Source organism: Triticum aestivum, chromosome 6B, assembly GCF_018294505.1.
Source record: "Triticum aestivum cultivar Chinese Spring chromosome 6B, IWGSC CS RefSeq v2.1, whole genome shotgun sequence".
Lineage (NCBI taxonomy): Eukaryota > Viridiplantae > Streptophyta > Magnoliopsida > Poales > Poaceae > Triticum > Triticum aestivum.
Genome location: NC_057810.1, coordinates 16,836,501 through 16,863,563, shown reverse-complemented (window position 1 = coordinate 16,863,563; position 27,063 = coordinate 16,836,501). Strand labels below are relative to the sequence as shown.

At 44.0% G+C, this 27,063-nt stretch overlaps 2 protein-coding genes across 2 annotated transcripts; one reads left to right on the top strand and one right to left on the bottom strand.

Annotated features, from left to right (window-relative positions):
• The first annotated feature begins 13,348 nt into the window (after positions 1-13,348).
• LOC123133157 (uncharacterized) lies at positions 13,349-15,728 on the top strand. Its single transcript, XM_044552694.1, has 2 exons — positions 13,349-14,551; positions 15,454-15,728. The coding sequence occupies exon 1, from the start codon at positions 13,376-13,378 to the stop codon at positions 14,537-14,539; it is 1,164 nt and encodes a 387-aa protein (XP_044408629.1). The 5' UTR covers positions 13,349-13,375; the 3' UTR covers positions 14,540-14,551; positions 15,454-15,728.
• Positions 15,729-19,040: 3,312 nt separating this feature from the next.
• LOC123133156 (RGS1-HXK1-interacting protein 1) lies at positions 19,041-22,235 on the bottom strand. The gene is made up of 9 exons (XM_044552693.1): positions 21,871-22,235; positions 21,731-21,797; positions 21,495-21,572; positions 20,891-20,943; positions 20,478-20,561; positions 20,321-20,373; positions 20,163-20,227; positions 20,010-20,068; positions 19,041-19,391 (listed from the first exon to the last, which is right to left on the bottom strand). The coding sequence occupies exons 1-9, from the start codon at positions 22,165-22,167 to the stop codon at positions 19,302-19,304; spliced, it is 846 nt and encodes a 281-aa protein (XP_044408628.1). The 5' UTR covers positions 22,168-22,235; the 3' UTR covers positions 19,041-19,301.
• Between the last annotated feature and the right edge of the window lie 4,828 nt (positions 22,236-27,063).

Sequence of the window (27,063 nt, the reverse complement as noted above, 5' to 3'; positions counted from 1 at the left end):
ACATAGTTGTATGTTTTCTATACACAATGTATCATCTCGCCCAAAATACTATGGCTGGTTGAAACCAAGCCTCGCCAGGTGTGCACCAGTAGAGGTTTACATGTGCGTAAAGCTATGTTTCTCTATCATGATTTATGCTTGAAAATGGTTACAATATTTACATTTGTATAGTGTGATTTACTATGGCTTGTTGAAACCAAGCCTCCTCAGGTTTGCACCAATCAAGGGTTTACATGTGTCTAAACCTATGTTTTCATCTCATGATTTATGCAAGAAAATGGTTAGAACAGTTTACCTCTGTTTTCTGTGGTTTACTTCTGCTAGACTGATCTCAGGTGTTACATTACAGGCTAGGTTTATGCGAACCAAAGGTGGCCATTGTTAGCTGCATGCTGGCTTCCGCTAGGTGGCATCTATTTTCGAAGCGCTGTGAAAATATATCTTCACAACTATATCATGCTTGTATGGCTGACAGCCGTACCAAGACTTAACAACTACTGGACGACATGAATTATTAGTTATACGATGTTGTACTGTCCCAAGAACAGATCACTAAATCTATCTCCATGTTTAACAATTTATGTATACATGGCTTTGCTTCATAGTTTGTAGGCTTCTGAAATCCAGTTTTCATTTAAGCATGATTGTGCTTCTTAACCAACGAAAAACTAGCGCGCTACAAAATATAGCGAGGCCCTTCTCAAAATGCTACACAAGTTATAGCATGCTAATAGCAATGCTATATTTCAAAATAACGCATTTCGCCAACTAAATTTTTCCGAGGAGGAACACATGAATGAGTGTCAAGTCCTAGGAATAAAAAAGGAATGTCTGTAATCCTATCGTGGCACAAGAGATAACACATGATTCACTTCAGAGTATAATTACAAAAAGAAGAAAGGATCAAACTTGTTAGTTGTTACTCGTGGCCAGATCTTGCCGCCACCTCCGCCTCTCACGACTAGATCATGCCGCCACCTCTGCTCACGACCAGATGTTGCCACTTCCACCGCCGCCGCTCATCTCGGCTAGGAAGGGGATTTTCTAAGGCACCTGGGAAGGGGGTTTGAGAACTTGGGTTGGGTCCTTGTCGTGTGAGAACCACAGAAAGAGAGTGAGAAGGGTGTGGCCGATGGGTGGTTTTGCCCCTTCGGGCTTGCTGGGCTATGGTTTTCTTATTGTTGTATCATGTGCACGCTACAACGCTACAAGTGACAACGTTATAGCGAGGCGTAGCGCGCTAATTATGTGATTAGCATCATAGCGGTCAAATTTGCCAAAACATAGTGTCTTCTTTCCTAATGCGCTATAACGACGAAATAGTGCGCCATTTTTTACGTAGTTCTTAACTCTATACTTTTATGATATTTCTCAGCTTATGAGATGGCAGCAAAATCACTATCTTACTGGTTGGCCTTTGCAAAATCCCTTATTTTATATGGTTGTTGATTGGTCCACTTTAATCTTGAGAGCTTTAGGTAGTGTTTTTCCTTTGATTACATAAGTAATCTTGCATTTGAGCTATTAAGAAACAATATATAAGTTGTAGACAATCACTTTCTCCACTGGTCTGTGTTTTCGGCATCAGATCTGTCTGTTTGTCTGTATGTTCATCAGTTACTTAAGAATTCGGCACATTACGTGCCTGCAACGGGGACAAATCCTTGTTTTCTCCATTCATCCCTCCTCTGGTACAACAATTCTTTGCGAGTCTGGACGAACATTATTTTAATGGGTGCAGCCGAACTGTTTGTCTTCTTCTCCTACGGATCAACGCTTGACAGCTGGCCCATTGAGAACAGAGAAGTTGAGGCCCTCCTGCCCATCCGGTGACGGTCGCTCAATCCAAAGTTGATGCCCCAGCGAATGACCAACATCTCGCGGTTAATGGGTTTAATTAGAGGAGTGTTGACAAAGAGAAGATGGAATTGGCTAGCTGACAGAGCCTTCTATGGTCATCGTACTCATTGACTGACGGGCCAATGAAGTGTGCTATGTAAAGAAAAAGTGTGCATTCTCTTCCGGATGCTTCTCAATCCTAAATTCCTAATCCTAGCTAGTAGTAGTTAGCTCCAATGTGCATGAAGAGATCAAAAGGCCATGCTAGTGATGAATGAGGTAGCTATGTTCAACTTCACCAGGTTCACCCATATGCTTGTGATGCATCACTCAAAGAATAGTTGCTATCTGGTAGCTTCTCGGAGCAACTCCATCATTTTGTAATTTATAGGGCTGCACTATATATTTCCCATGTATGATTAATGCACAAACACCTAGTACCAATAATTTCTCAAAAAAGTCATGTGGATAATTAAAGTGCGTGCTAGATTTTGGTTGCCTTTCAACATGGATGGAGAAATAAAAAAGGCAATGCCAGAGCATGACCATGTTCACCAGATTCTGTTTCGCACCATGCCATGCATGCATGATGCATCACTAAAAAAATTCCTATAGTTGGTCTGTGCCAGCTACAGGTAAGACAACGGTCAAATTACAGAACGCAATTGGTACCAAACTAGCGCGTTTCGTGGAGTATTTGAACTGGCAATTGGTACCTAACTAGCTTCCAAGATCTTCATGCATGGATAGATATGAGAAGCTCGCAGGTTTTGTTTGGTTTCACTATTCTTTAGTGACAGTCAAAACTTAACATCTAATACATTTTTGTATTGTACAGATAAGGAAATTAAACATTCCCCGAGTTCTGCGATTGGCCTAATTGAGTGCATGAAGCCCATCTGATTGCCCAGATTCAGTATTGAGGATTTTCCTTGACCCCCAAATGGTATCTTCTCCATTTGATCTGCCTATAAAGTACATATGAATCACCTTTTTTTTTTTGCGGGTAAACTTAATATCCTTGTTCTTCCCTTAGCTCGTCCTAGCTCCCTCTCTCTCGGTAGCTCTCTCTCTCTCTCTCTCTCTCTCTCTCTCTCTCTCTCTCTCTCTCTCTCTCTCTCTCTCTCTCTCTCTCCCTCCCTCCCTCCCTCTCTCTCTCCCTGCACTCAAACGACAAAATAAGGAGGAAGGAGAAGTACTCAGTGGACAGAGGAGATTTCCGGTGCATGAATGTCCGCCGCACCTATGGCCATTCCTTTTCCTCGAGCAACAACTTGATGTGTCAGTCTGTTACAACGTCACCGAGCGGCTTTATAGCCCCGAGCCGGCGCCCTGGGCACGCACCCACATCTCCACTCGCCTGCGATCGTGCCCATGCTCCGCACGCTCTGGCCGCACCCGCAACGCGCTCGGCTCGCTGTGAGCTCCAACAGAACAGCCCCGATCGCCCCGCGTGGCTCGCCAACAGACCCTACACACACGCATGCCTACGGTGTCTACCTACACGGGCACCCCCGTGCACCACACGCACGCACACAAACATGACCCTGAGCATTTCCTGAGCACATCTAGTGGGGTAACTATTGAAGTTCCAGTCTTGTTCATGTGGGATATGGAGTCGTTAAAGCATAACAGGAGTCTAAGACTGGTTGGATAATCAGAACAGAATTTCAAATTCTAAACTCTTCACGTAGCAGCTTTTCCAGGATGCCATTTATGCTGCTTCTTTTTTCAGAAAGAAGGCAAAAGTTTTGGCATACTTCATCGAACAAGAAGTTTATGGATAATGCGGAATCAGTCCATCATCTGTTCTCTTGCTGTTGGGTGGCGAAAGTGGTTTTTAGAGTTGTTGATCTCTCGTGCGAACCTCATGTATCCCTGATCTTTCATGGGAATGGTTTGCTTGGATGCATGCTTATCTCCCTTTTTGGGATAAATATTCTTTTACTTGATTTGTGATACATTTGGTACAATGGGTCTGGTTGCTATATCTATTGGGCTACCTGGGCGAAAAGAAACAGAGTGAGTTTTGATAAGAAATTGATCAAGTCGGCTTTTTAGATTGTGTTCAAAGCTTGTTCCTTGTTGTTTTAGGCATTTGGGCAGGGATACAGATGCTGAAGATAAGGGCTGTGCTCAAGTCCGTCAGGCGGCAATTTGTTAGTTCTGATTTCACTAACGAAATCCGCACATGATAAGGTATTTCGCATGCATATATACTGTGTTACGTTCAGAAATAAACATCCCATATTTGATGGTACAATAGTACACAAAAATTCTGTGTGATCAGGTGCTCTTGTCTCCATAGAATTTTCTTTGACATTTGGTTGTACAAACTAAGAAAACACGAACCATATAAGAAAACTACGAAAATGTGAACATAATCTGGCCACGATAGACAAAACTCTGGTCGCAGAAACCATATAAACCCCGTTACCATGATTTTTCCAATAGTAATGGTATACATGTGACATGATCCTCCCCAAGTAATGCACACATCATTGTTGCAGGAGTAGACGATGCAACTATCGAGGTCCAAACGCTTCATGTAGGGCTCACCCTCGAAAGGCGACAAATGTCGCTTGGGTAAGTAGATGCAGTTCTTGTAAACCCCACCTCGCGCACCAAAAGCTGACACATGGACCGCCTTGGAGCACCCTGGGATCAGGGATAGGGTGTGGTCCTCCAAGCTCGTCACCTCTACCCACTTGTATTTGTGCAGTGTTGCCTCGTCACCTTGGGCGAGGTTATACACCAAGTATGAGGCTTCCCCACGATCACAATCTTGCCTTGCAGCTCGAAGATATGTCGGGCGTGTCACATCGCTCGGCGCACAACACAGGATGCCGGCATTGAGGTCTGAGATGATGTGTGTCGTGGCAATCACCGGTGGTGCGTCTTTGTTCATGGCAAGCTTGAACATATTAATAGCCAACTGCATCACGTGCTCCTACAGAGTTTGAGAGAGTGAAACGAGTTATGTATCAATAAAGTAGTACTCCCTCCGTAAAGAAATATAAGAGTGTTTAGATCACTAAAGTAGTGATCTAAACGCTCTTATATTTCTTTACAGAGGGAGTACATAATTATATCTTATTATTATACTTGTCAGCTATAATCTTGGTTATAGATAACATCATATAGCCAGCTGCTCGCTATACTATAAACCATGCTCTAATCCTACACTACAAGTGTACAACATATGGGCCTGCAGTGTGCTTTCGCTCCCGGTTGCATCGGGAGATCAAAGGCCGTTCCGGAGCATGGTCACTGAGCTAGCTATGTTCATTAGGCTGAATTCTGTCCACGCTTGCCATGCATGACGCATCACCCAAAAAAGAAACTCATATATTTTCTCTCTGCTAGCTTCTCAAACCAACTCCATTGTTTGTAATTCATAGAGCTGCACTATTGCTTGTGTTTCATCAATGAACACAGAGACCAATAATTTCTTAAAGAAGTTAGAAAGATTTGGTACTTTCCACTGTAGTTTGTTTGGTTGGAGATTATTAAAGAGAGGGAATGCAAATGTAAACGTTGTGAGATACAAAGTCACTCCTTGGATGTGAGTTGGCACCGCAAGTTGGTAAGCTTTTACGGGCTTCGACCCTATTATAGCATGCCAGGGCCAACTAAAATCCTGGTTCTGACATAAATTTTCTTATAAAAATTAACAAATTTAAATGCTTACTGCACGTCTACAGCAGAATGGTTTTGCTTGGCACAGTAAGCTGGCAAGCTTTTAGGGGCTTCAACCCGGGCTTTTTCTCACCTAACAAAATTTTGGTTGTTTGGTCTAGTGTGTCTGTGGCATGCTGGTTTGCTTGTCGGTAAATGCTAACACCTGATGAAGCTAGTAATTAGATTATGAGTCCTCTAAATGTCATATTATTTCTGGACCCTTTTTTGGATACAATTTTGGACGTGTTGATGGCCACAATACGTTGATCAATCCGAGGATGCAGTTTTGATCTAGACATCTAGTCTGCTGGACGTACAGGTGAGATGTCGTTTGCCATAACTACTCCTTTTTTGTTTTGTTTTTAATTAGAGGGCCTGAAGACATAGAGTGCTGGTGATCCTAGCTGTTTGATTTGGAATGTTTGCTACTGGAGAATGGCTGATAAACCTTGGTAATCAGTATGTGTGTGGCTTGCCTGATAAGACTTAGTCTCGTAACCTCGATAATCTCTTTCCAAAACTTCTGTTTTTCTTCTTTCTGTTTTCCTATTTAAACTTACGTATAAATGGCATGCATCGATGTTTGATGGATAGATGGTGAACACACACAAATTCAGTATGATACGGTCTGCATGCCAAATTTAATGTCTCCTAATCTGGTAGACAATTTTTAGGTTCCTTTTTAGGGATCCCAAACTTTATAATTTTGAAACAATATTCAAAGGGTTACAAAGGGGGTCATGAGGGGATATGAGCCACAAGTGGCCACCCTGCGGAAGCGAGACAATAAATTTTACAAGATTATGCGCTTCCTGATTCAAAGCATGCCATTGTAACGGTCGCCAATTTTTTAGTGACTAAATAACTTGGCGCTGGAAGCTGGCTTCAGTTATTGGACTTCTTGGTGTGCAAAAAGGATTGACAAGGCTTCAAGGACCACCTGGCCATGCAGCAAAAGCCAGACCAGTCCCTCCCAATAGAAAATCACTAATTAAAAGGTACTCTTTGCAAAGGTCACACCCACCTTCTTCAGTGTGGCACTTGTCGCAACCTGAAAATTTTCCATTTTTCCATAGATTCGTTTATTCATCATGTTTTATCTCTTAAACCGTGCAACAAAATTGTGAACTGTTTTCATCGTTGGATTTCTCGCATCGAGATCTTCGAAACTAGATCCCATGTTAATAAGTTTCAATGAACCTCTTTTTCTAAAAAAAAAAAGGAAGAAAAACCACCGAGCCGGAAGCATTGCTCCCCCCTCCCCCACCGAGCCGAAAGCATTGTCCCCCCCCCCCCCCCCCCCCCTTCCGAGAGGTAAACTGCGCCTCGCGTGGAAGAAAAAGGAAAACACATTTGTTTTCTTCCTTTCGGGGAGGCACTCGCGGAAGCAAACCTGTGGTTCCCACAAGAAGAAAATTTGTGCCTTCGCAGAAGAAAATTTCCTTTCAGAGGCATAACTTAGCCTTTTGCAACAAACCTGTGCCCCACGAGAAGCAAATTTGTGCCGCTCATGGAAGCAAAAAACGCATATTTTTTTCTTTCCAAGAGGCACAGGAAGCAAGTCTCTGCCTCTTGGCTGAGCCTTTCTCGTAGTTTTTTTTTAATCTAGTTTGTTGGTTGCTTGTTCTAATTCTTGTGAGTTGAAAATCTTTAGTATGAGCCGCCTCCTCCTGTCCTCCTCCCCAAGAAGGATTAGGGTTTCTCTATCTCCCATCAGCATTGCCATCATTCCGCCTTGTCTCCATGGCCTGGGCCATGGTGGCGCGATGGATCCCGGCCCTTGCCAACGGGAGTGCCCCGTTTTTAGATGACTCTTTGAGTTTTGTTAGTGTTTGTGTCCTGCTCAGGAAGGCGAGGTGGTGGCGGTTCCTTGAAGATGGAATAAAGTCCTTCGCACCTAGCCCCCGTCCCGGTGGTGCATCTAGCATCATCAGTGGGTGTGTGCAGGTGTGTTTCCGATGGATCTATCTTTGGTGGACCTGCTCGGACTTGGTTGTCGTTCGTCCATGTTCATGTGTTTTCAGGCTGGAACCTTTCGATCTACGGCACTATTAATCAGCGGTTGTTGCTATTCTGGTGCGTTGGTCCTATGTAGCCTTAGCACGACGATTTTCTGGAAATACTATCTACTACAACAAGTTTTGCCCGTATCTGGAGAGGAAGGGGAGATGACGCAGCACGCCTTCGGCTTGATTCAGTGCTTGTAGTCGTATCTAGGTGCTGTACAAATCTGGATGTAATTTTTATTGTTTATGGTGTTTGTTGTACTGCCATGATTAAAGATAAATATATCTAAAGTTTTCTCCAAAACAATAAAATCTGCATTCTTTCTGTAGTATCTTTGTTTAAGGGATTAAATGGTTTGAAGTTATCCATGGTTTACTAGTCTGTTATGTATTTCTTAATGGCCTATGGGCTGATTCTTTCTATTGTAGGGACAAATGATCTCAAAATGAATAGTACAGTTGTACGTTTTCTATACATGGTGTATCATCTAGTCCAAATACAATGGCTGGTTCAAACCAAGCCTCCTCAGGTGTACACCAGTCAAGTGTTTACATGTGTCCCAAGCTATGTGTCTCTATCATTATTTATGCTAGAAAATTATTACAATATTTGTCTTTGCATACTGTGATTTACTATGGCCGGTTAAAACCAAGCCTCCTCAGGTGTGCACCAGTGAAGGGTTTACATGTGTCTAAACCTATGTTCCTCGATCATGATTTATGGTAGAAAATAGTTCCATTATTTACCTTTGTATAGTGGTTTACTATGGCTGGTTAAAACCAAGCCTCGTCAGGTTTGCACCAATAAAGCGTTCACATGTGTCCAAACCTGTATTGTTCGTCATTATTTATGCTAGAAAATGGTTAGAATAATTTACCTCTCTTATGTGTGGTTACCTCTGCTAGACTGATCTCGGGTGTTACATTACAGGCTATGTTTATGCAAACCAGGGTTGGGCATTATTAGCTGCATGCTGGCTTCAGCTAGATGGCATATGTGCTGAGCGCTGTGAAAATATGTCTTCACAATTATATCAAGCTTGTATGGTTGACCGCCATACCAAAACTCCCCAACTATAGGACGGCATGAATTATTAGTTATATGGTGTTTTAATGTCCCCAGAACAAATTACTAAATCTATGTGCATGTTTAACAATTTTTGTATACATTACTCTGCTTCCATGGTTTGCAGTAATTCCAGTGTTCATTTAGTCATGATTGTGCCTGTTAACTCTATATTTTTTTATGATATTTGTTAGCTTATGAGATGACATTAAAATCAACATCTTACTGCTTGTCCTCTGCAAAATCCCATGTCTTTATATGGTTGGTGATTGATGCACTATAATGCTTGAGAGCTTTAGGTAGTGTTTTTCCTTTGATTAATTAAGTAATCTTGCATTTGAGGTATTAAGAACCAAGAGATAAGTTGTAGACATTCACTTGCATTTTCTATCTATTGCCGATGTGGTTGTCTTGCAAGACCATCCATATGGTCCCCATTGATCTGTATTTTTGGCATCAACTCCGCCTGTTTGTTTGTATGTTCATCCATTACTTAAGAATTCAGCACATCACATGCCTGCAACGGTAAAAAAATCCTTGTTTTCCCCATTCATCCCTCCTCTGGTACAGCTTTTCTTCGAGAGTCTCGACGAACAGTACTTTAATGGGTGCAGCCGAACTGTTTGTCTTCTTCTGCTACGAATGACCGCGTGACAGCTGGCCCATTGAGAATAGCCAAGTCGAGGCCTTCTTCCTTATCTGCTGATGGTCGCTCAATCCGACATGGTTGCCCTTAGTGAATGCCCAGTATCTCGCGGTTAATTGGTTTAATAGGAAGATTGTTGACAAAGAAAAGATAGAATTGGCTAGCCGACAAAGCTTTTTCTGGTCATCTTACTAATTGACTGATGGGCCAATGATGCCAGGAATGTGATCAGAGTGCGTATTCTCTTCCGGATGCCTCTCAATCCTAATGCTAGTTAGTTAGCTCCAATATACATGAAGAGATCAAAAGGCCATGGCACTGATCAATGAGGTAGCTATGTGCGAGTTCACCAGGTTCGCCCATGCTTGTGATGCCTGATGCATCAATGAAAGAAATCTATAGTTACTCTTTGGCAGCTTCTCAAAGCAGTTCCATGGTTTTGTAATTTATAGTGCTGCACTATTTCCTGTGTTTCATTAATGCACACCAACCCACCAATAATCAAAGAAGTCATAAGGATTTGGTGTTTTTCCGTGTTTCATTAACTTGTTTCCTTGGATGTTATTACAGCAAGGGATTGAAAATTTAGGCGTTTCAAGATATAAAGCCACTCATTTAGAGGTACTTAAAGTGCGCCTTAGATGTTGGTTGCCTCTCATTCTTAGCTAGCTAGCCCCAACATGGATGGAGAGATAAAAAGGCAATGCCAGAGCATCACCATGTCAACCAGGTTCTGTTCGGCACCATGCCTGCCATGCATGATGCATCACTACAAAAACTCCTATAGTTGCTCTGTGCTAGGTTCTCATAGGAAATCCATCATTTGTGACTTACAGAGCTACACTATTTCTAGTGTTTTATTAATGCACGCCGACCAATAACGAAGACTTGGCACTTCCCTCTATAGCTTGTTTGTTTGGAGGGATTTAAAAGTTCAGCGCCTATAGGGTAACAATATTACATTCTTTTTGTTCAGAATTGAATTCTATTTTGCTTTACATACTATCATACATGCCATGTCTATGGTCGATGTTGTAACGATGAGTTATATGCTAAGAGTGTCTTGAACTGATCCCCACTAAGGCGTTAGAGGAGGATAAATTCATGTTTTCTCCTCTAAAGTGCACCTAAGTGAACTCTTATAACTATTAGTAAACTCCATGGCGGCCATGACCCTTAAATATACTAAGCCACCCACCGCAGAGTAAAATTCCTCACACCTCACCTCTGCTCTTCCACTCCGCCACCACCTAAGCCCTGCCGGCGCACCCTCACCCTCATCCACTCTGGAACCACACCACTGCCAAAAATGGCTGGATCCAGCCGCAGCTGCTACCCGTTGCCCATTAGAAGCCTGGATCAGCGCCGCCACACCCAATCTCGAGCCTGTGGCCCCGACACAGCTTCCTCGCCACGCAACGACGCTTTCTCCTCTCTTGGCGGCCGTTCCCGCTTCCTCGACCCTCCCACCACTGCTGCAGTTGAGAAAATCGGCTATGCGTCTTCCCTCCTCCGGCTCTACCCCCATGGAGAGCACCTCACACTTATGGAAGTTGATTTTGAGGCCCGACATAAGCTCAAAACTGAGCAGAATCGCCTTGACCGTAGCAATGCTATGTTGGTCCGGACGAAACAGCAGTAACGTGTCATCCGCGTACTGCAAATGGGTTACTCCCCCTGGAATGACATGGCCTACCAACCCCTTGATATGACCAGCCGCAGCCGCCTTCCGAAGCATAGCGGAAAGAGCATCGACCACAAAGTTGAACAAAAGCGGGGACATCGGGTCACCTTACCTGAGTCCACGTTTGTTTTGGAAAAAATGCCCTACTTCTCCGTTCACCGAGACTGCAGTTTCGCCTCCCGAGACCAACTGCATAACGCGGTGCACCCAAACAGTTGAGAAACCCCGGCTAATAAGCACCTGACGCAGGAAATCCCAATTTACCCGGTCGTAAGCCTTTTCGAAGTCTAGCTTCAACAGTATGGCCGGTTCCCTCGTGCGTTTGAGTTCATGCACAATCTCCTAGAGGGCAAGCGGGCCCTCCTGAATGTTGCGGCCGCGAATGAACACGGACTGGTTGCGATGAATTGAGCGATGGGCAATCGGCCCTAGGCGTGTGCCACACGCTTTAGCGCAGATCTTAAACGGAACGTTGATGAACATAATAGGGCGGAATTGTCTAATGTTGTCGGCCCCGTGGATCTTCAGAATAAGCGATAATACTCCAAAATTAAGGCGAGCTATATCTACCGTCCCTCGGATAAACCCGTTGCAGATCACAAAGATTGGGCCTCTAAGAAGTGACCAAAAACGCTTGAACATAGCCACCGGCCACCCATCCAGGCACGGAGCCGTGTCTGATTTCATACCCATCAAGGCGGCGTCAATTTCTTATGGGAGGAAAGCGAGCCCCATCTCGTCATTCTCACACTCCAGGACTCGTTCTGAGCGTTCTCACAGGTCCGCGAGAAGACGAGCCCCCTGGGCCTCGCAAGATCCCATCAAGTTGATGTAGAATTCATAGATGTGGCGAGAGATGTCCTCCTGTCGCAACAACAGCCCTTGTTCCGATTGAACCTGAGGATTGCATATTTACTGCGCCTGCCGTTTGCATAGGCGTGGAAGTACTTTGTATTGGCATCGTCTTTAAGTGTCCACTTCAGACCACCACGACGGCACCAATATTCTTCCTCCACGCGCAGAAGCGCCTCGACCTGCCCCTCGAGGGCATATTGGTGGGCCCATTTCTACTCCTAGAAGGCTCGCACATCAGCCTCCGCGTCAATCCTCGCAATCTCCTTGAGGATCGAAGCCCTAAGCACTTTGTCATTCCTCCCTAGGTTGGCGTCCCACCCCTCACAGCAAAGACCACCTAGACAGAAAAATCCCAAAATTTTCCTAAACCTAGCCCTAACCCTAGCTCCAATGGAGTAACTGACCTGATTGAGCCCATCGGTGGAGGTTTCGGAGTGCATGTACGGGAGGCTTGAGTTCTCGTCGCTGCTCTCGTCTTCAAAAACCATGGCTGCGGCAGCGTCGTGTGGCGTCCGGCGGGGGCGGGCGCAGCCGGCGGCGAGGCAGAGAGAAGGAAGAAGAAAGCAGAGCAGAGCGGGGGGAGTGAGCGGGGGTGTGGCTCGACCGCACCAGCCGCGCCCTAAACGGGAGCCGGCCTCGTCCCAGTCAGCGCCCAGTCAGCGCGCACTGGCCAGCGTGTCGCCTGACGGGCGGGCCCAACCGGTCAGCTTTTCTGTCAATACGTATAAAACACACTTTTAGTCTTTTTTGCAACGGCTCGCCCCAATCTTGGTACTGACATGTAAAAATTACCAATCTTGGTACCAATCTGCTTCCAATGCCCCAATTGTGGTACTTTTGTGCAATTTACTCTCCTGGTCGCCGTCTTTGTGTAAGACGGTGTGCTGGCAGGTCGCGTCCAGGATTTCTGTCTCAAATTCCCACACATAACTCCTATTAGATACCAAACATAGGCTTGGGGACTAAAATGAAATGGTCAATATCTAATCCCTATATAGCCCATCCTATAATTGCCAAAAAAAATGTGTTGTTAAGTTTTGACGATGACAACTAGTCCGACAATTGAAACAGACATAGTTTGTTCTTCTAGATAGGTGTATGTTGGAAGACATGTCAATTTTTAACCCTCACAAGAAAAAAAATGACAGGTCAAGTTTGCTAAAACTAGTGATTAAATTACCATTTGTAAAAAAAAAGGAGGCTTTTTTTGGTGCACTCCTCGGTGGTTTATCTGAATATTAAAGTCACTTTCAAAATGGGGCTTCAATACTTTTTTTCAGAAGTCAATACTTTTTCTTTTGAGAAGTCAATACATTTTTTTAGCAAATGTATTTTTTTCTGACACAAATGGGACTTCCATATTTGTTTGAGGCAAATGTATTTTTTTCTGACACAAACGGGACTTCCATACTTGCATAGTGGATGAAAGCTGGGCTTGGCTCACAAGAGTTGGGCTTCTCGGAGGATTGATAAGGCTCAAAGGCCCACTTCTTCGAGCGCGCATCGAGGAGTGACAAAGGCCGAAACTTTCTCTCTCGCCGCCGGCGCTGGTTCCCCAATCCCCTCGCCACCGGCGCCGCCACGCCGTCGCCTCCGCCATGCTCCGCCTCCGGAGCTGCGTCCTCGCGCACCTGCTCTCCTCTCCCACCACCTCTCACGGCTCCACCTTCCGCCGTCTCCTCTCTGCCACCACCGCCGCGCCCGCCGTTTCCCCACCCACCGGATTCGCCGTCGAGGAGTACCTGGTCGATACCTGCGGTCTCACCCGAGCGCAGGCCCTCAAGGCCTCCGCCAAGCTCTCCCACCTCAAATCCCCATCCAAGCCAGACGCCGTCCTCGCCTTCCTCGCCGACCTTGGCCTCTCGACCACGGACGTCGCCACCGTCGTCGCGAGAGACCCCAAGTTCCTCTGCGCCGGCGTGGAGAGAACCCTGTCCCCAATCATCGAAGGGCTCGCCGGCCTTGGACTGTCGCGTTCTGAGATCACGCGACTCGTCCCGCTCGCCGCAAACGACCACTTCCGCAGCAAACCCGTCGTCTCCAAGGTGCACTACTACCTGCGCCTCTTGGGCTCCTTCGAGGAATTCCTTCGGGCATTAAAGTGTAACCAACATCTCCTCTCGCACAACCTCGAGAGGGTGGTCAAGCGGAATGTCGGATTACTGCAGGAGTGCACGTTAGGTGCTTGCGATATTGGCAAGCTTGCCATCTCTATGCCAAGGATGCTCACCGCCAACGTGGAGCAAATCCGGGCGATGGTTGCCTCTGCTCAAGCTTTAGGTGTGCCTCGGGGCTCTGGGATGTGCAGGCTAGCTCTGCGGTCTGTTGCATTCGTCAGTGAGGAGAAGATTGCTGCCAAAATGGAATACTTGAAGAAGACGTTTAGGTGGTCCGATGCCGAGGTTGGCATTGCTGTGTCAAAGGGTCCATTTGTGCTGATGTCGTCAAAGGACATGCTGCACCGTAGGTCCGAGTTCCTTATCTCTGAGGTGGGGTTGGAGCCGGCATACATTGCTCGCCACCCATCATTGCTCAGTTATAGCTTGGAGGGCCGGCTCAGGCCCCGGTACTATGTTATGAAGTTTCTTAAGGAAAACAGATTGCTCAAGAGTGACACGTCCTACTATGCATTTGTCAGTGCCACCAAGATGGTATTCTTGAAGAAGTTCATATGCCCTTACAAGGAAGCTGCACCACACCTTGTTGAAGACTATGCAGCTGCTTGCAAAGGAGAAGTGCCGACTAGATTCAGATTTACATGAACCAACAACAGGGTAATGATTTTTTTAAATGCATTAATTTTTAAATAGGCAAATCTAACATAAAAATACCATTTGGTCTAACCAGATGTGTAGCTGTGGTATCACATTTGTCAAGGGAAGGTGCAAAATAGGGATGCTCCTTTTGTTATAGCTTCCATTGGACACTTAGATTTATAAGCAGCTTGCCTTATAGTAAGCCTTATATGCTGATCGATTTGTGTCCAAATAAAATAGAATGTAGAGACCACGCTGCTCTCATATTTGCGAAATATGTGTGTATAATAGTGCCATTTATCTTTGTATCAGTTTATTTATTTTTGTTTCAGATGTACATTCAGTCAGCCATCCATTGGCAGTTTAAGTACCGTGAAGCACCTACGTTGTTTGTCACTATCTCATTTGTCACAAGAGAGACTTGATGGAAACTATCCATGTGCCTCCAGGTGCTTTATCTTGCATAGTTTGGTTACTGGTTAGGTTTTGGATGGCTCCAGTGCCATACTGCACTCTTCTGCCATTGGTTGCAAACTCTGGTTTTGTATTACCGTTTAATGAGCAAGGTTGGGCTGCCTGCCCCTAAAAAACAGAGGAAACCCCAGTTTCAAAACAGAATGCGCATCACCAGTAGGGATCTTACAGCTGAAGAGTATTACAGACTGCATTTTTATAGGCGAGAATATAAATAATTGGCCATTTTGTGCATGTTTGTGACAGCCAGATACCATCTAGGGACATCTGTTTTAGGTGATTATAATTGTTGTCATAGGTCCTTGTGCCGCAAAGCTGCTGTTGTTCATGGTTTGGTTTCAGATGTTCTTGCATGAATGGATATGAGAAGCTGGCTGTTTTGTTTGATTTCACTGTTCTTTAGTGACAGTCAAAATTGACATCTAGTACAATTTTGTATTGTACAGATAAGGAAATAACGTTCTGCAATTGGCCTAATTGAGTTGCGCAGATTCAGTATTGAAGATTTTTCTTGAACCCCAAATGGTATCTTCTCCATTGAATCTGCCTACAAAGTACATATGAATCACCATAATATCCTGCTGGACATTAAAGTGGTGAAAATGGTGAAAATGTCTTCTGAGGGAGCAAAATTTTGAGAGCTGCCATTAAAGCATAACATGAGTCTAAGAATGGCTGCTTGCAGAGGACAAGCGTCAACTAATTTCAGATTTACATGAAGCAAGAGTGTGCTATGAAAATCCTCCTGCTTTCTGCAGTATCTTTGTTTGACGGAAATGTTATCTGGCGAACATTCCCCGGGAGGGGGTTGGCAAACGAATTGACAGTTTTAGTTGTGAGGCGAGATCAAATGGTGGCAGTTTTTAGAAGAAAAATGTCTTCGCAGGAGAAAATGTCATGTTGTTCTAAAGAAAATGTCATGTGAATCTGAGAAGCTGACAGCAAAAACGTTTGCAAATGTCATCTCTCTCAGCGAACGCTCGCCGGCTATTGCGGTCCTTGTTTGAAGAGATTAAATGTTGTGAAAGAATTCATGCTCTACAACTTTGAATCACTTTAATCCTTCATTTCTCTTGTGCCTATATTTGAATGGCGTGTCGGCTGATACTTTCAGTTCTCAACTGATCTCAAAACTGAACAATCCACTTGTAGAGTTTTTTTTCCTTGTTTTCTCAGCCGCAATATAATGTGCCTGCCTAGCACAGCGCAACGATTTTTCTTGCCTGATGATGTTGTCTTTTGGTTTCCTTTCTGCTAAAAAAGTACCCCTTCCGTCCCATAATGTAAGACGTTTTTTGACACTATTATGAGACAGAGGAGTAGTATCTATCACTGAACCTCTTTCAGTCCATGATTCTGCCCGGGTAATTTACATACTCGTTTATTCCAGTAGTACTTGGTGCAACAGGCAAGGTCCCCAAACCCTCTGGGGCACATAAGCTCGGCTCTGCCGTCCTCGGGGCTGTACGCCTGCACCGCCTCCCGGCTTCCGCCAGACGGCGCGGCCCCAAGGAGGTCGCCGGCGGCCATTGAGTTCTTGATTCTTCGTCGTCGTGGAACGTGTCTGGACGCGGGGGTTTGACATGGACCCGAAAGTTTCAAAAGAAAAAAAATACATTGAAATTTCGAAGTTCTGCAAAAGTTTGGAAAAATATATGTATCTCAAATGCACATCTAGATGTACATTATTACCTGCAAATTTTCATTAATAAATATTCTTATTTGTGTGCTGCACAGATAAACAAAATAGAGATTGTTACTTTATAATATTTTACAGGTACGTAGTGAGAATGCCGAAATCCCTTTTGGTGACCGAGCTCCAATGAGGCCTCCAAATTCAAAATTCAAGTTTCATCAAAATTCATATTTTTACGTTTTAAAAAGTTCTGAAAAAAAAAGATATACATGAAGGCATAACACACATGTGTGTAAATTTTCAGGGCAAAATACGTTGAAATGAGGGTTCTGTAAAAAAAATCCGAGGTTGTTTAACACATGACACTATTCATCCTCCCGGGCCATGAATTTGTCTTTTTTATACAGGTCGCAACTCAACTCAAGGTATTTCATCATGAATTTTAACACACATGTGGGTTACATCTTTGCATACACGCATATTTTTTTCAGAATTTTTTGGAACATAAAAGTTTGAATTTGAATTTTGCACAAATAAAAGGCTCCATGGAGCCCGGCCTCGAAAACGCCATTCTCATGAGAATGCAGACATTCTTGTGAAAAAATTCAAATTGCTTTGAAACTTCCAAATGTGTTCCTTCCTAGGCATCAGTTTTAGGGAGAATAAAAATACCTATCCAAAAATATAGGGAGGTAGTAAATAGCAAATGTTCGCCAGGAGGGTGACCCTGGCGAACACGCTTCCACCGTCGCACGCATCTCAACACCGCTGCAACGCCACGTCGGATGGCTGCAGGCGTTAGTTGTCTGGCGCACGTCGGACGGCTGGAGGCATTCGCTGTCTGGCTATTGCTAGCGAACTCTTGTTTTCTTTTCTTTTGCCAAAAAAATGTAACATGGGCGCGTCGAGCATGGCACTAGGCTGAAGACCGGGCTTGTGAACATTTGTGTTAAAATTTATATTTATAAATTTATATACACCATGTCATTTTTTTAAGTTTTTTTTAATTCACCCCAAAAATACTGATTTTTTTACTTTATCACAGGGCAGTTTTATTATAAGAGGGTGGCATTTATATTACTGAGACAACGGCAGTTTTGTTTTTAACAAAATCGCAGCTTTATTAATAAGAGCATGGTATTTTCTTAATAGTAGGATGACATTTTTATTATTATGATGATGCACTTTTTGTCATTGAGACAATGGCATTTTTAATAGTGAGAAGATGGCATTTTTTATTTGTAATGGCATGGCATTTTTTATTAATAAGAGCATGCCATTTTTTATAATAGGATGACATTTTCAATACTGAGAGGATGGCCCTTTCATTTTTAATGACATGGCATATATTAATAAGAGCATGTCATTTTATTATTATTTGTAGGATTTAATTATTTAAGATGATGGCATTTTTAATGCTGAAAGGTAGCATTTTTGTGCCACATTTTTTTACAAACAAGAAGTTTGGGTGATGAGTAGGAACATGGCACCATTTGTGGCATTTTTTCATTCTTCTAATTTTTCTTTATGACATTTTCTAAAAAAAAAATCTATTTCATGGGCCAATTGTTGGGTCGCCATGGCCCTCCCACTGGCGAACGAGGGAAACGTTTGCCGGGAGGACCTTCACTGGCAAACGAATGCGTTCAATGGGAGTAGACTTGGCCATGGGCAGCCGGGCCTGAAAAAGCCCAACCCTGCCCAGCCCAATGTTGTCCACGGGCCAGGCTCGGGACTAGATTTCAAGCCTGATGACTGGGTCGGGCTAGGCCCGAGCCCATCGTATTCGCACGTTAACGAAGAGGCCCAGCCCAAGGCCCGTCGGGCTTTTAGCATGATTGGCCAAGCTCAGGCCCAATTTTTAGGCCCGGCAGCTGGGCCAGGCCGGGCTTGGGCCTGAGTTTTTGCATTGGGCTTTAGTAGGCCCATCCCAAAGCCCGGCCCAACAGATGGCCAGGTATAGATGGGAGGCTCTTCCCAGCGACTGGTCGCCAGCTAAAGGGTCCAAAATATAAAAAGTACATCTAACATTTACATTTGACCAAGAAATTGCTAAACAAAATGTAGATTTATATTTTTAACTGAGAATATGTGGATTGTGCAATACAAAATTAATAGCATTGGGTTGGAATTCAGAAACCTCTTTTCATGGTGCCCAATTAATCTGTATCTATTATTATATATTAATTCAAGAATAGTTGGACTAGTTGCTGAACAAAGGAAATCAACGCGTCTTACAATGCAACATCTTGAATCTTATATATGGTTAGAATTTAGCAATTTCATAAAATCCTCTATATGACAAACTGGAGTATATTTTCCCGCAAAAGGAAAAGAAAAACTGGAGCATATAGTGTCAGATCCTCCAGCACCATGCAAACAGATAGTACCAAGAGAGAACTGCAAATCATACCAAAATATATATTTAAAATAACATCAACCAATGTCGATGAACAAAGATACCGCAGAGTGTCATCTGTTGCTGGTCAGAATTCAGCGCAGCAGAAGCGCATTTACAGGAGTGACAAAACTTATTGTTTCTTCCATGCCATGGGAAGATATTTTCTGCGGAAGAAGGTCCGCCAATGGCTTGCACTTCATGTTCCTCGAGGTTAAAAAGAAGAAGAAATGTGGCCGCAGGGACAATTGTGAAGACGGTTAGATAGGGACGCCATAATTCACAATCTTCGTCAGGGCGGAGTTGAGCACACGCTTCTCCTTCTTGACCTGAGAGGCTAGGCCGGAAATCTGCCAGGAAAAGAGACAACAATGTTGACATGAACTTACATTACAAAATTCTCCAGCTTCACCAACAACAAAAAATTACATATATTTACAAAGGAGATGGGTAACTCCGCCTATGTCTTCTAGGCATAGGCGCATAGCCGGTCCCAAGCCCGGGTAAAGGAGGAGGGTTGTGATAGGCTTGGCCAGCCAACGTAAAAACTAGCCAGTCCCATGGGTATGAAACCCATTTGAGCGAGAGTAGTACTAGGATGGGTGACCTCCTGGGAAGTCCTCGTGAAAGGGTTTCATATCTAAGTGTTGTGATACGCTTGGCGAGCCAACGTAAAAACTAGCCAGTCCTTTGGGTATGAAACCCATTTGGGCGAGAGTAGTAATAGGATGGGTGACCTCCTGGGAAGTCCTCGTGAAAGGGTTTCATATCTAGCCTACCCCAACTTGTTTGGGACAAAAGGCTTAGTAACTAAGTAAGTAGTAAGTTACAAAGGAGATGGGTGCAATCTATTGTGGACGGATTGAAGAGCAAAGATATCAGTACAACTAGTCAACACATAACCAGTACATAGTTGAAGAGGAGAATAGTGGTGCAATGAAATGCAAACTACAGTTACATCTACTGACCTCTGATCGAAATTCCGATGCATGTGCTCTTGGAAGCTGATCGAGAATTCCCTTGAGACCTAAGAGGGAGCATTTCATCATATGTAAGATTCAAGGCAAGAAATTTCCACGCCAAATTCAAAGTCATTAAACAAAGCAAGGAATTGCACGCACCTACTGCTTGGTTTTCAATATCACTGATTTGCTTTAACTCACTTTGAATGGCACGCCCTTCTTCCCTGAGAAGGTGTACATTCATTCCAGTGTTATATGAAGCAAACAAAATATAAAGAAATAAAAATGATAACAGGGTCAAACAATGAACTACATGCCTGAGTGTATTCCACCCTTTCTGGAATCTCTTTTCTGCTGTTGCAGCTCGATCCTGGAACCCATTGCAATAAGTTTAACCATGAGTAATATAGAAAATACAATTCCCAGGTTGAAAACAAATGTCTTGGTGTTCTATCTATACATAAAGAAAGTTACCATCAGTTTTTGGCTTTCATTCGACATAAGATTCACTGTTTGCCGCATGTGATTCACTTCAGCCTGGATGCCAGAAAGTAGGGTCTACAATACAGCAAGTTGCGTTAGACAACCCACCTATTATTATTTTTTGTTTCTAAGGAAAATCAACCCTGCTGTTAAAGACTGCAGTTACCATAAACGAACTTCATAAAACCGTGATCATTTATGTTCTAAAAACAGAAGGAACTGTATTATAACATGCTTATGCAAATAATAAAACATATTGCTCAACAGGTCAGAGTTAATCAACAAGTAGTAAGATATGACAAGATAAGATGGTTGATGCAGCTTCCAAACATTAAGCTAGCAGATAACTTGTCAATTCACAATGAAGTACTGTATGAGCTAATTAAACTGACAGGTAGTGCTACCTCCTTGCTGACAAATACACGCCGTACACGTTGGATTAGGTAGCTCCTTGGCCCTGGGACAATCAATGACTCAGTTTCAGTCATACTAAATTTAGCAGTATACAAGAAAGCATCCAATTTTTCAGCCTTCATGCAACATCATGGAGCAAACTTCCACTGAATCAACAACCTTGTAATTTATACCGTGAAATGCTAGAAACTACACCTACACATTAAAGGTTGGATAATCTGAAATGAATTTCAGAGAAGCTGTAACACAATTCGCCTAATCCAATATTAAAAGAATAATGCAATCAGGTAACCTGAATCTACAGGGAAATGATATGTGCACGATAATTTAAGTTGGGCGCAGTTAACTGGTTTACAGCAGTATCAAGACATTGCAGTTAACTGTAAGAAATGAAAGACAAATTGTAGATTCTCATTCAAGATATTGTTTTTGTGAATAATGGTTCAACATGTGGCACTATTCGTAAACAACTAAAACTCATTATCCTCTACGAGATTAAATAATGTGCAAAGCATTCCACATGCAGGTACCATATTCTTTGTGAATAGCAAGCAATGACCGCAAAGCAAATGGGTTCCAAGGAAATGAGATTACTTTTGAGCAGCACGATTCCTGCAACCGTAGCTGAGCCCGCAGCGATGCCCGGATGCTCGATGGCCATGATGACACCCTCTGCAAAGGCAGCAACAATCAATACTTGATTTCAACGTATGCAGCCACAAATGCGCCGACAAGACATCCAAATCCGACCATTGTACATTCATCTGACCCACGCTAAGCATGATAATCCATCCATAGTTATGCGATTTTGTAACCTACGATCTGCTCACCTTTGATCTTGCCCAGCGCCATCTGCTCACGAGCAAAGTACTCCTTCTTCACCCATTCCAGCTCTTCCTACATCACGAGAAAAATACAAATTTTGGTGAGATCGGAGCGAGGGAGGGGAATGGGGGGATAAAGGGCGGACCTTTGCGGCCTGGGTGAGGGTGGGGACGGCGGCGAGCGCGCCGGCCATGGCCGCGTTGGCGGCGTCGGACGCGGCGACGGCGGAGGAGTAGGCGTGCGCGTGGGCGGTGTCGACGGCGGTCCTGGCGGCGGCGGCCAGGTCGGCCCCGAAGGCCTCGCCCCGGCGCGTGTAATCCGCGGCCGCGGCCGCCGCGGAGGACGCGGAGGAGGCGACCATGGAGGAGATGGACCCGCCGCTCTCTGGCTGCTGCTGCGGCGGCGAGGAGTCGCCGGCGGGAGCGGACGGCGCGTCGGTCATGGCGGCGGCGCGGTGGGGCTGCGGCTGCGTCGGATCCGGACCTGTTTTGCGGAAATGGGATTGGGGAAAACAGATTGGCGTACTGCCTGTAGCCCGCTTTCAAGGCGTGGACACGTATTCTCGCTATACGCGTTCCATTTGTTCACTCTCTTCGCCTTTTTTTTTTTTACCTCTTCGTTCTTAGAGATGTCAAACACGTCTCATGCTCTCTTTCACGAGCCCATTGTTTGTTAGGGTGAGAGCATGTTTTGATTTAAGATGGCCGTAAAAGGTTCGTAGCAACGAGGAGCAATGTCAAGTCCGGGTGCTCGCATTATTTCAGAATTTATTTTAAAAAGAATTTCCGGCGATGCGTTTTCATTAGGAGGAGATGTTTTCATCGACTACGAGGCGTCTTTGATGACTTCGTCAATCCCAAGATAATATATCGGCTCAATCTCTCGGAGCTGCTCATACGGTAGGGTGTGCGTGTGTGTGTTCATAGGGATGAGTGTATGCGCGTGTATATGAGCGCCTACATATGTACGGTGTTAATTTTTTCGTCCAAGTATATTTTTTTATTTTTTATTCTTGCACTATATACATTTAATAGCATGCCTTCACCCATTTGAATAAACTAGCAAATGTGTACGTGCAATGCACGTTCATAGAAAATTAATTGCATGGTCATATCAGACAGAAAATTTAATCAGCATTAATATTAGTAGATAGGAGATCAATTACGCGTGAATTATGTGTATAGTCTATGTTTGGTATGTTTATTAATTTCATGCTAAACATGTCGAGCACCTGTCATTGGAGTAATATAGGTCGTTGATCGACAGTGTTTGGAGAAGCTTGGAGAGTTTCCGAACAGGGCGGCCCACGCAGCCACGCTCTTGGGCCGGCCCAATGTGCTCGCTCGGCTTGCCGCCGATTCCTTCGCCTCTTCACAATTAAGTGGGTCCACTGGGGTTGTTTGACCCTTGAATTAAAAAAAGTAGATTTGGAAAGATTCACAAATTCAAAAATAGTTCATGAATTTGAAAAAAGAGCAAAATTGAAAAAAAAATCATGATTTTTAATAAAGTTCATCAGTTTTAAAAATATTAGTGGAATTTGAAAAAAATCATCATATTTTAAAAAACTTCATCGAATTTGAAAACACTTCATCGAATTTAAAAAAGTTCATCAAATTTAAAAAAATATTAAATTAAGAAATCATCAGTTTTGAAAAAAATCGATATTGGAAGAAGTTTGTGAATTTTGAAAAAAAGGTAAAGAAAGGAAAATAAAAAATGAAAAGAAAAGAAGTAGAAAGCGAAAAAGAAAAGAAATAGAAAAGGAAAGAAAAAAAACAAATAATACCAGTCCAAGAAAAAAAAACCAGATCAAAAAAACAACCAGCTGGAACCAGGGGCTTCGCACGAACTGAAGAAAGAAGAAAATGAAGAAACGAAGTAAGTAGTCACAAAGCTCCTATCCTAGTGGTTATTGGGGTTCTCTCTTATAGAACAAATCTTGAGTTTGATGTATCTGTCGGTCGCACACTTTTTTATGAAAAAATAAAAGGAAGAAAAAGAAAAAAAAGGGCCGAGCCATACCACATCGATGGAGAATTGGGGGAGGGGGGGGGGGGGGGTGCACGTTTGTGTTGATGCCTATGTGACTTTGTTACTCTCACTAGTGCAGAACCGGCCTTTAGTGCCGCTTCGTAACGGCCTTTAGTGCTGGTTCTACAACCAGCACTAAAGAGTGGGGACTAAATGTCCCCCCCCCCTTAGTACCGGTTCGTCACGAACCGGCGCTAAAGTGCGAACACGTGGCACGAGCCAGGCCCGGGTGCGCGTAGGGCTTTAGTACCGGTTGGTAACACCAACCGGTACTAAATGTTCGGGTGTTTTTTTATTTTCCATTACATTTTTTTTGTTTGCTGGTATTTCACGATACTACAAATTGTACACGCCATGCATATATATAAATAGATTTTCTCGTACGTACAGAACCGCATATATATATATATATATATATATATATATATATATATATATATATATATATATATATATCATCGAATGTCTCACAACCAACACCACTATTCACACATACACATGTATATACATATACAATTTCTCCTACATATGTTGCCTTGGTGCCTCCGGAGCACGATGACAAGTAGTTCATGGGGGCGGTAGCGGGTAATAGTATTCTCCTTTGCGATTTATGACCTGGTCGAGCAAAAATCCGGCTATTTCCTCTTGAAGTGCTAGTATGCGGTCCGATGGTAGGAGCTTATCCCGCACCTCTTTGAACTGTTAAGAAGGAGATCAATATGCATGTGTGTTAGTTGTGTGACTAGATATCGATAATGGTGTGAATAGTGTTCTGACAAACGTACCCAGTCCTGTCTATCATATCTGCTCCTTTCGGACGTCATCATGCGAATGTTCTCGCAAGCGTAGAATGCACACAGATTATTCCCCGACGCCTGCTTCAGGGCCTTTACGAGAATGGAATTGAATCGCATAATGATTAATCAAGCATGATAATTAATTAATGATATTGAAACAAGAATTAAAGAGATGGTAGGTAGCTAGTACTACTTAATTACTTATCTTTGGTCGATGCCAAAACAACTTTTGTTTCCATTCGCCTAGAGTCACCGCGATGAACTTTGCCCATGCCCTGCCCGCTAGCGAAGAAAATTAATAAAGGGGTTATTAAATAGTTCATATCAGGAAATGACGAACTAATAATAGGCCGAGATATATATAGTTAATAATGATTAAAATTACCTGTTGACTATCCCCTTCACGATGGTGAAGTCACTTTCTTCTTTAGTTAGCGAGTCCAGTAATTCAACTTTTCCTTCCTCAACTTTAATGTCTATCAAGGCCCAGTGCCAACTGCATGCGCACACGTTTGCATGTCTTAAATAAGCGGGCATATGCATAAAATTGATCAACTACCGTAAACCGTATACACTTAATTATTAACATCTAGCTAACTAGTAAGCAAAAACAGAATTTGTAGTACAGGACAGTGTGACTCACGGGAAGTTGTAAGGAAGTAGTATATCTTCATTGCTATTGAGGCGCTTCAAGAACTCTATCATGCTTTCCTCTATACCTGCTTGATAAAATGGATACTTCCATATGTCCTCATTAATGGTATTTGGGTCAATGAACCCAATGCCATAGCGTCCAGATTTTTTCATTTCATACATCTTCATCCTGCATATAATACCACAGAAAAGAATATAGTGATGATAATTACATGTAATGATTGATCAAAATTATCACTACATAATTAGCTTGAGACTTAAATTACAGAAAGAAATCACTTACAGACAATAGCAACTGACGATAGACTTGTCGAGTGCGTCTTGATTGTATAACTGATAAAGTTCTGTATACTCAATGGACAGAGCTTTCTCATGGTAATAATGCTCCTTCTTGACATTCACCATCAGGGACACTCGATTGGAAATCTTGGTCATGTTCATGTACCATTGATGCAATTCATACATTCTCGTTGGGAGGTCCTTGACCTTGTCTGGATGGACCAAAGGTTGGCCCCAGACATATTTCCATTTTATTTCCGATTCTTTAAGCGGAGACATGGGCTCGATTTCGAGGAGTTGTCCAACAGAGATCTTGAGCATTTCAGCCTGCATTATATGCTCCTCCGTTATTACCACATCGCCCTGCTGGGGAACGCTAACGGTTTTCCCGCAATAATATTTGGTGCGCGTACTCCTCTCATGTGTTGTTGGCACAACAAGCGGGGGGATCGCTTGCGCCACCTGTTCTCCCAGCTGGGGAATGGTTTTCCCGCATTTTTTGCCAGCTGCTTGTTGGCTCGAGCTCAAGCTCGCTTCCTTCCGTAGCCGTGCTCGATGTAGCTTCCTGATTTGACGCTCATAGTCTGAGTCAACAGGCTTGGGAGCTGGTGCTCTAGCCATATGAATGAAGTGGTTAGGCACTTTCTCCTTTGGCGGCGGTGCCGGTTTCGGTCCAAAATGAGCGTCCACTTGGGCCTGCACTATGGCTGCGTTTTGCTCCTCGGTCATGTCGTAAGGCCTCTGAGGAAGAGGAGCGAGGCTTGGACCATATTTATATCGCTTGTCTCCGCCTGTACTTCCTGAACTACCTCGACTCGTACCGCTACGCACCAAAGCTGCGAGTCTCTTCTGTGATTGCTGAGACGGCGGAGACGACTGACGTGGAGTTGGACCAGGAGAAGTGGCCTGACGATGTGCCGGACTTGAAGCAGGAGGTGTGGCCTGACACGGTGCCGGACTTGAAACCGGAGAAGTGGCATGACGTTGTGCCGGACTTGAAACCGGAGGAGTCAGCTCACGCGTTCGGGGACTTGGAGGAGGTGGCGGACTTCGAGGAGGAGGAGTCTCACGCGTTCGTGGACTTGGAGGAGCGGGAGTCTGCTGACTCGGTGGCGGACTTCGAGGAGTCGGCAGACGACGCGGTGTCGGTGGACTTCGAAAGATGATGCAATCCTTTCTCCATAGGATGATACGATGTATGGCCTCTCCCAGTGTGCGCTCGTCTTCACCTCCAGGAATGTCAAGCGTTAGCCCCGAATATGGGTCCACCACTTCATCAACCATGACACGAGCATAGCCCTCTGTAATCGGGATGCAATGGTAGGTTGCTTCGGGGGTCACTAGAAAAGCAACGCCGTCTGCCACCTTCATGGATATGTTCTTCATTTCGGAGTGTAGCTCATAGTTAGTGTTCTCTATGATGTCATCCACAGGGTATGTATCCAGCAGTGTGTCGCCCGGGGCAGAACCAACGCTGCTTCTCGGCATGGATGGGACGGTGCTATCCAATGCTGGACGATCATCCGCTTGCTGCTGCCGCTGCTGAGACCCCCTTGTTGGGGAACGTTGCAGAA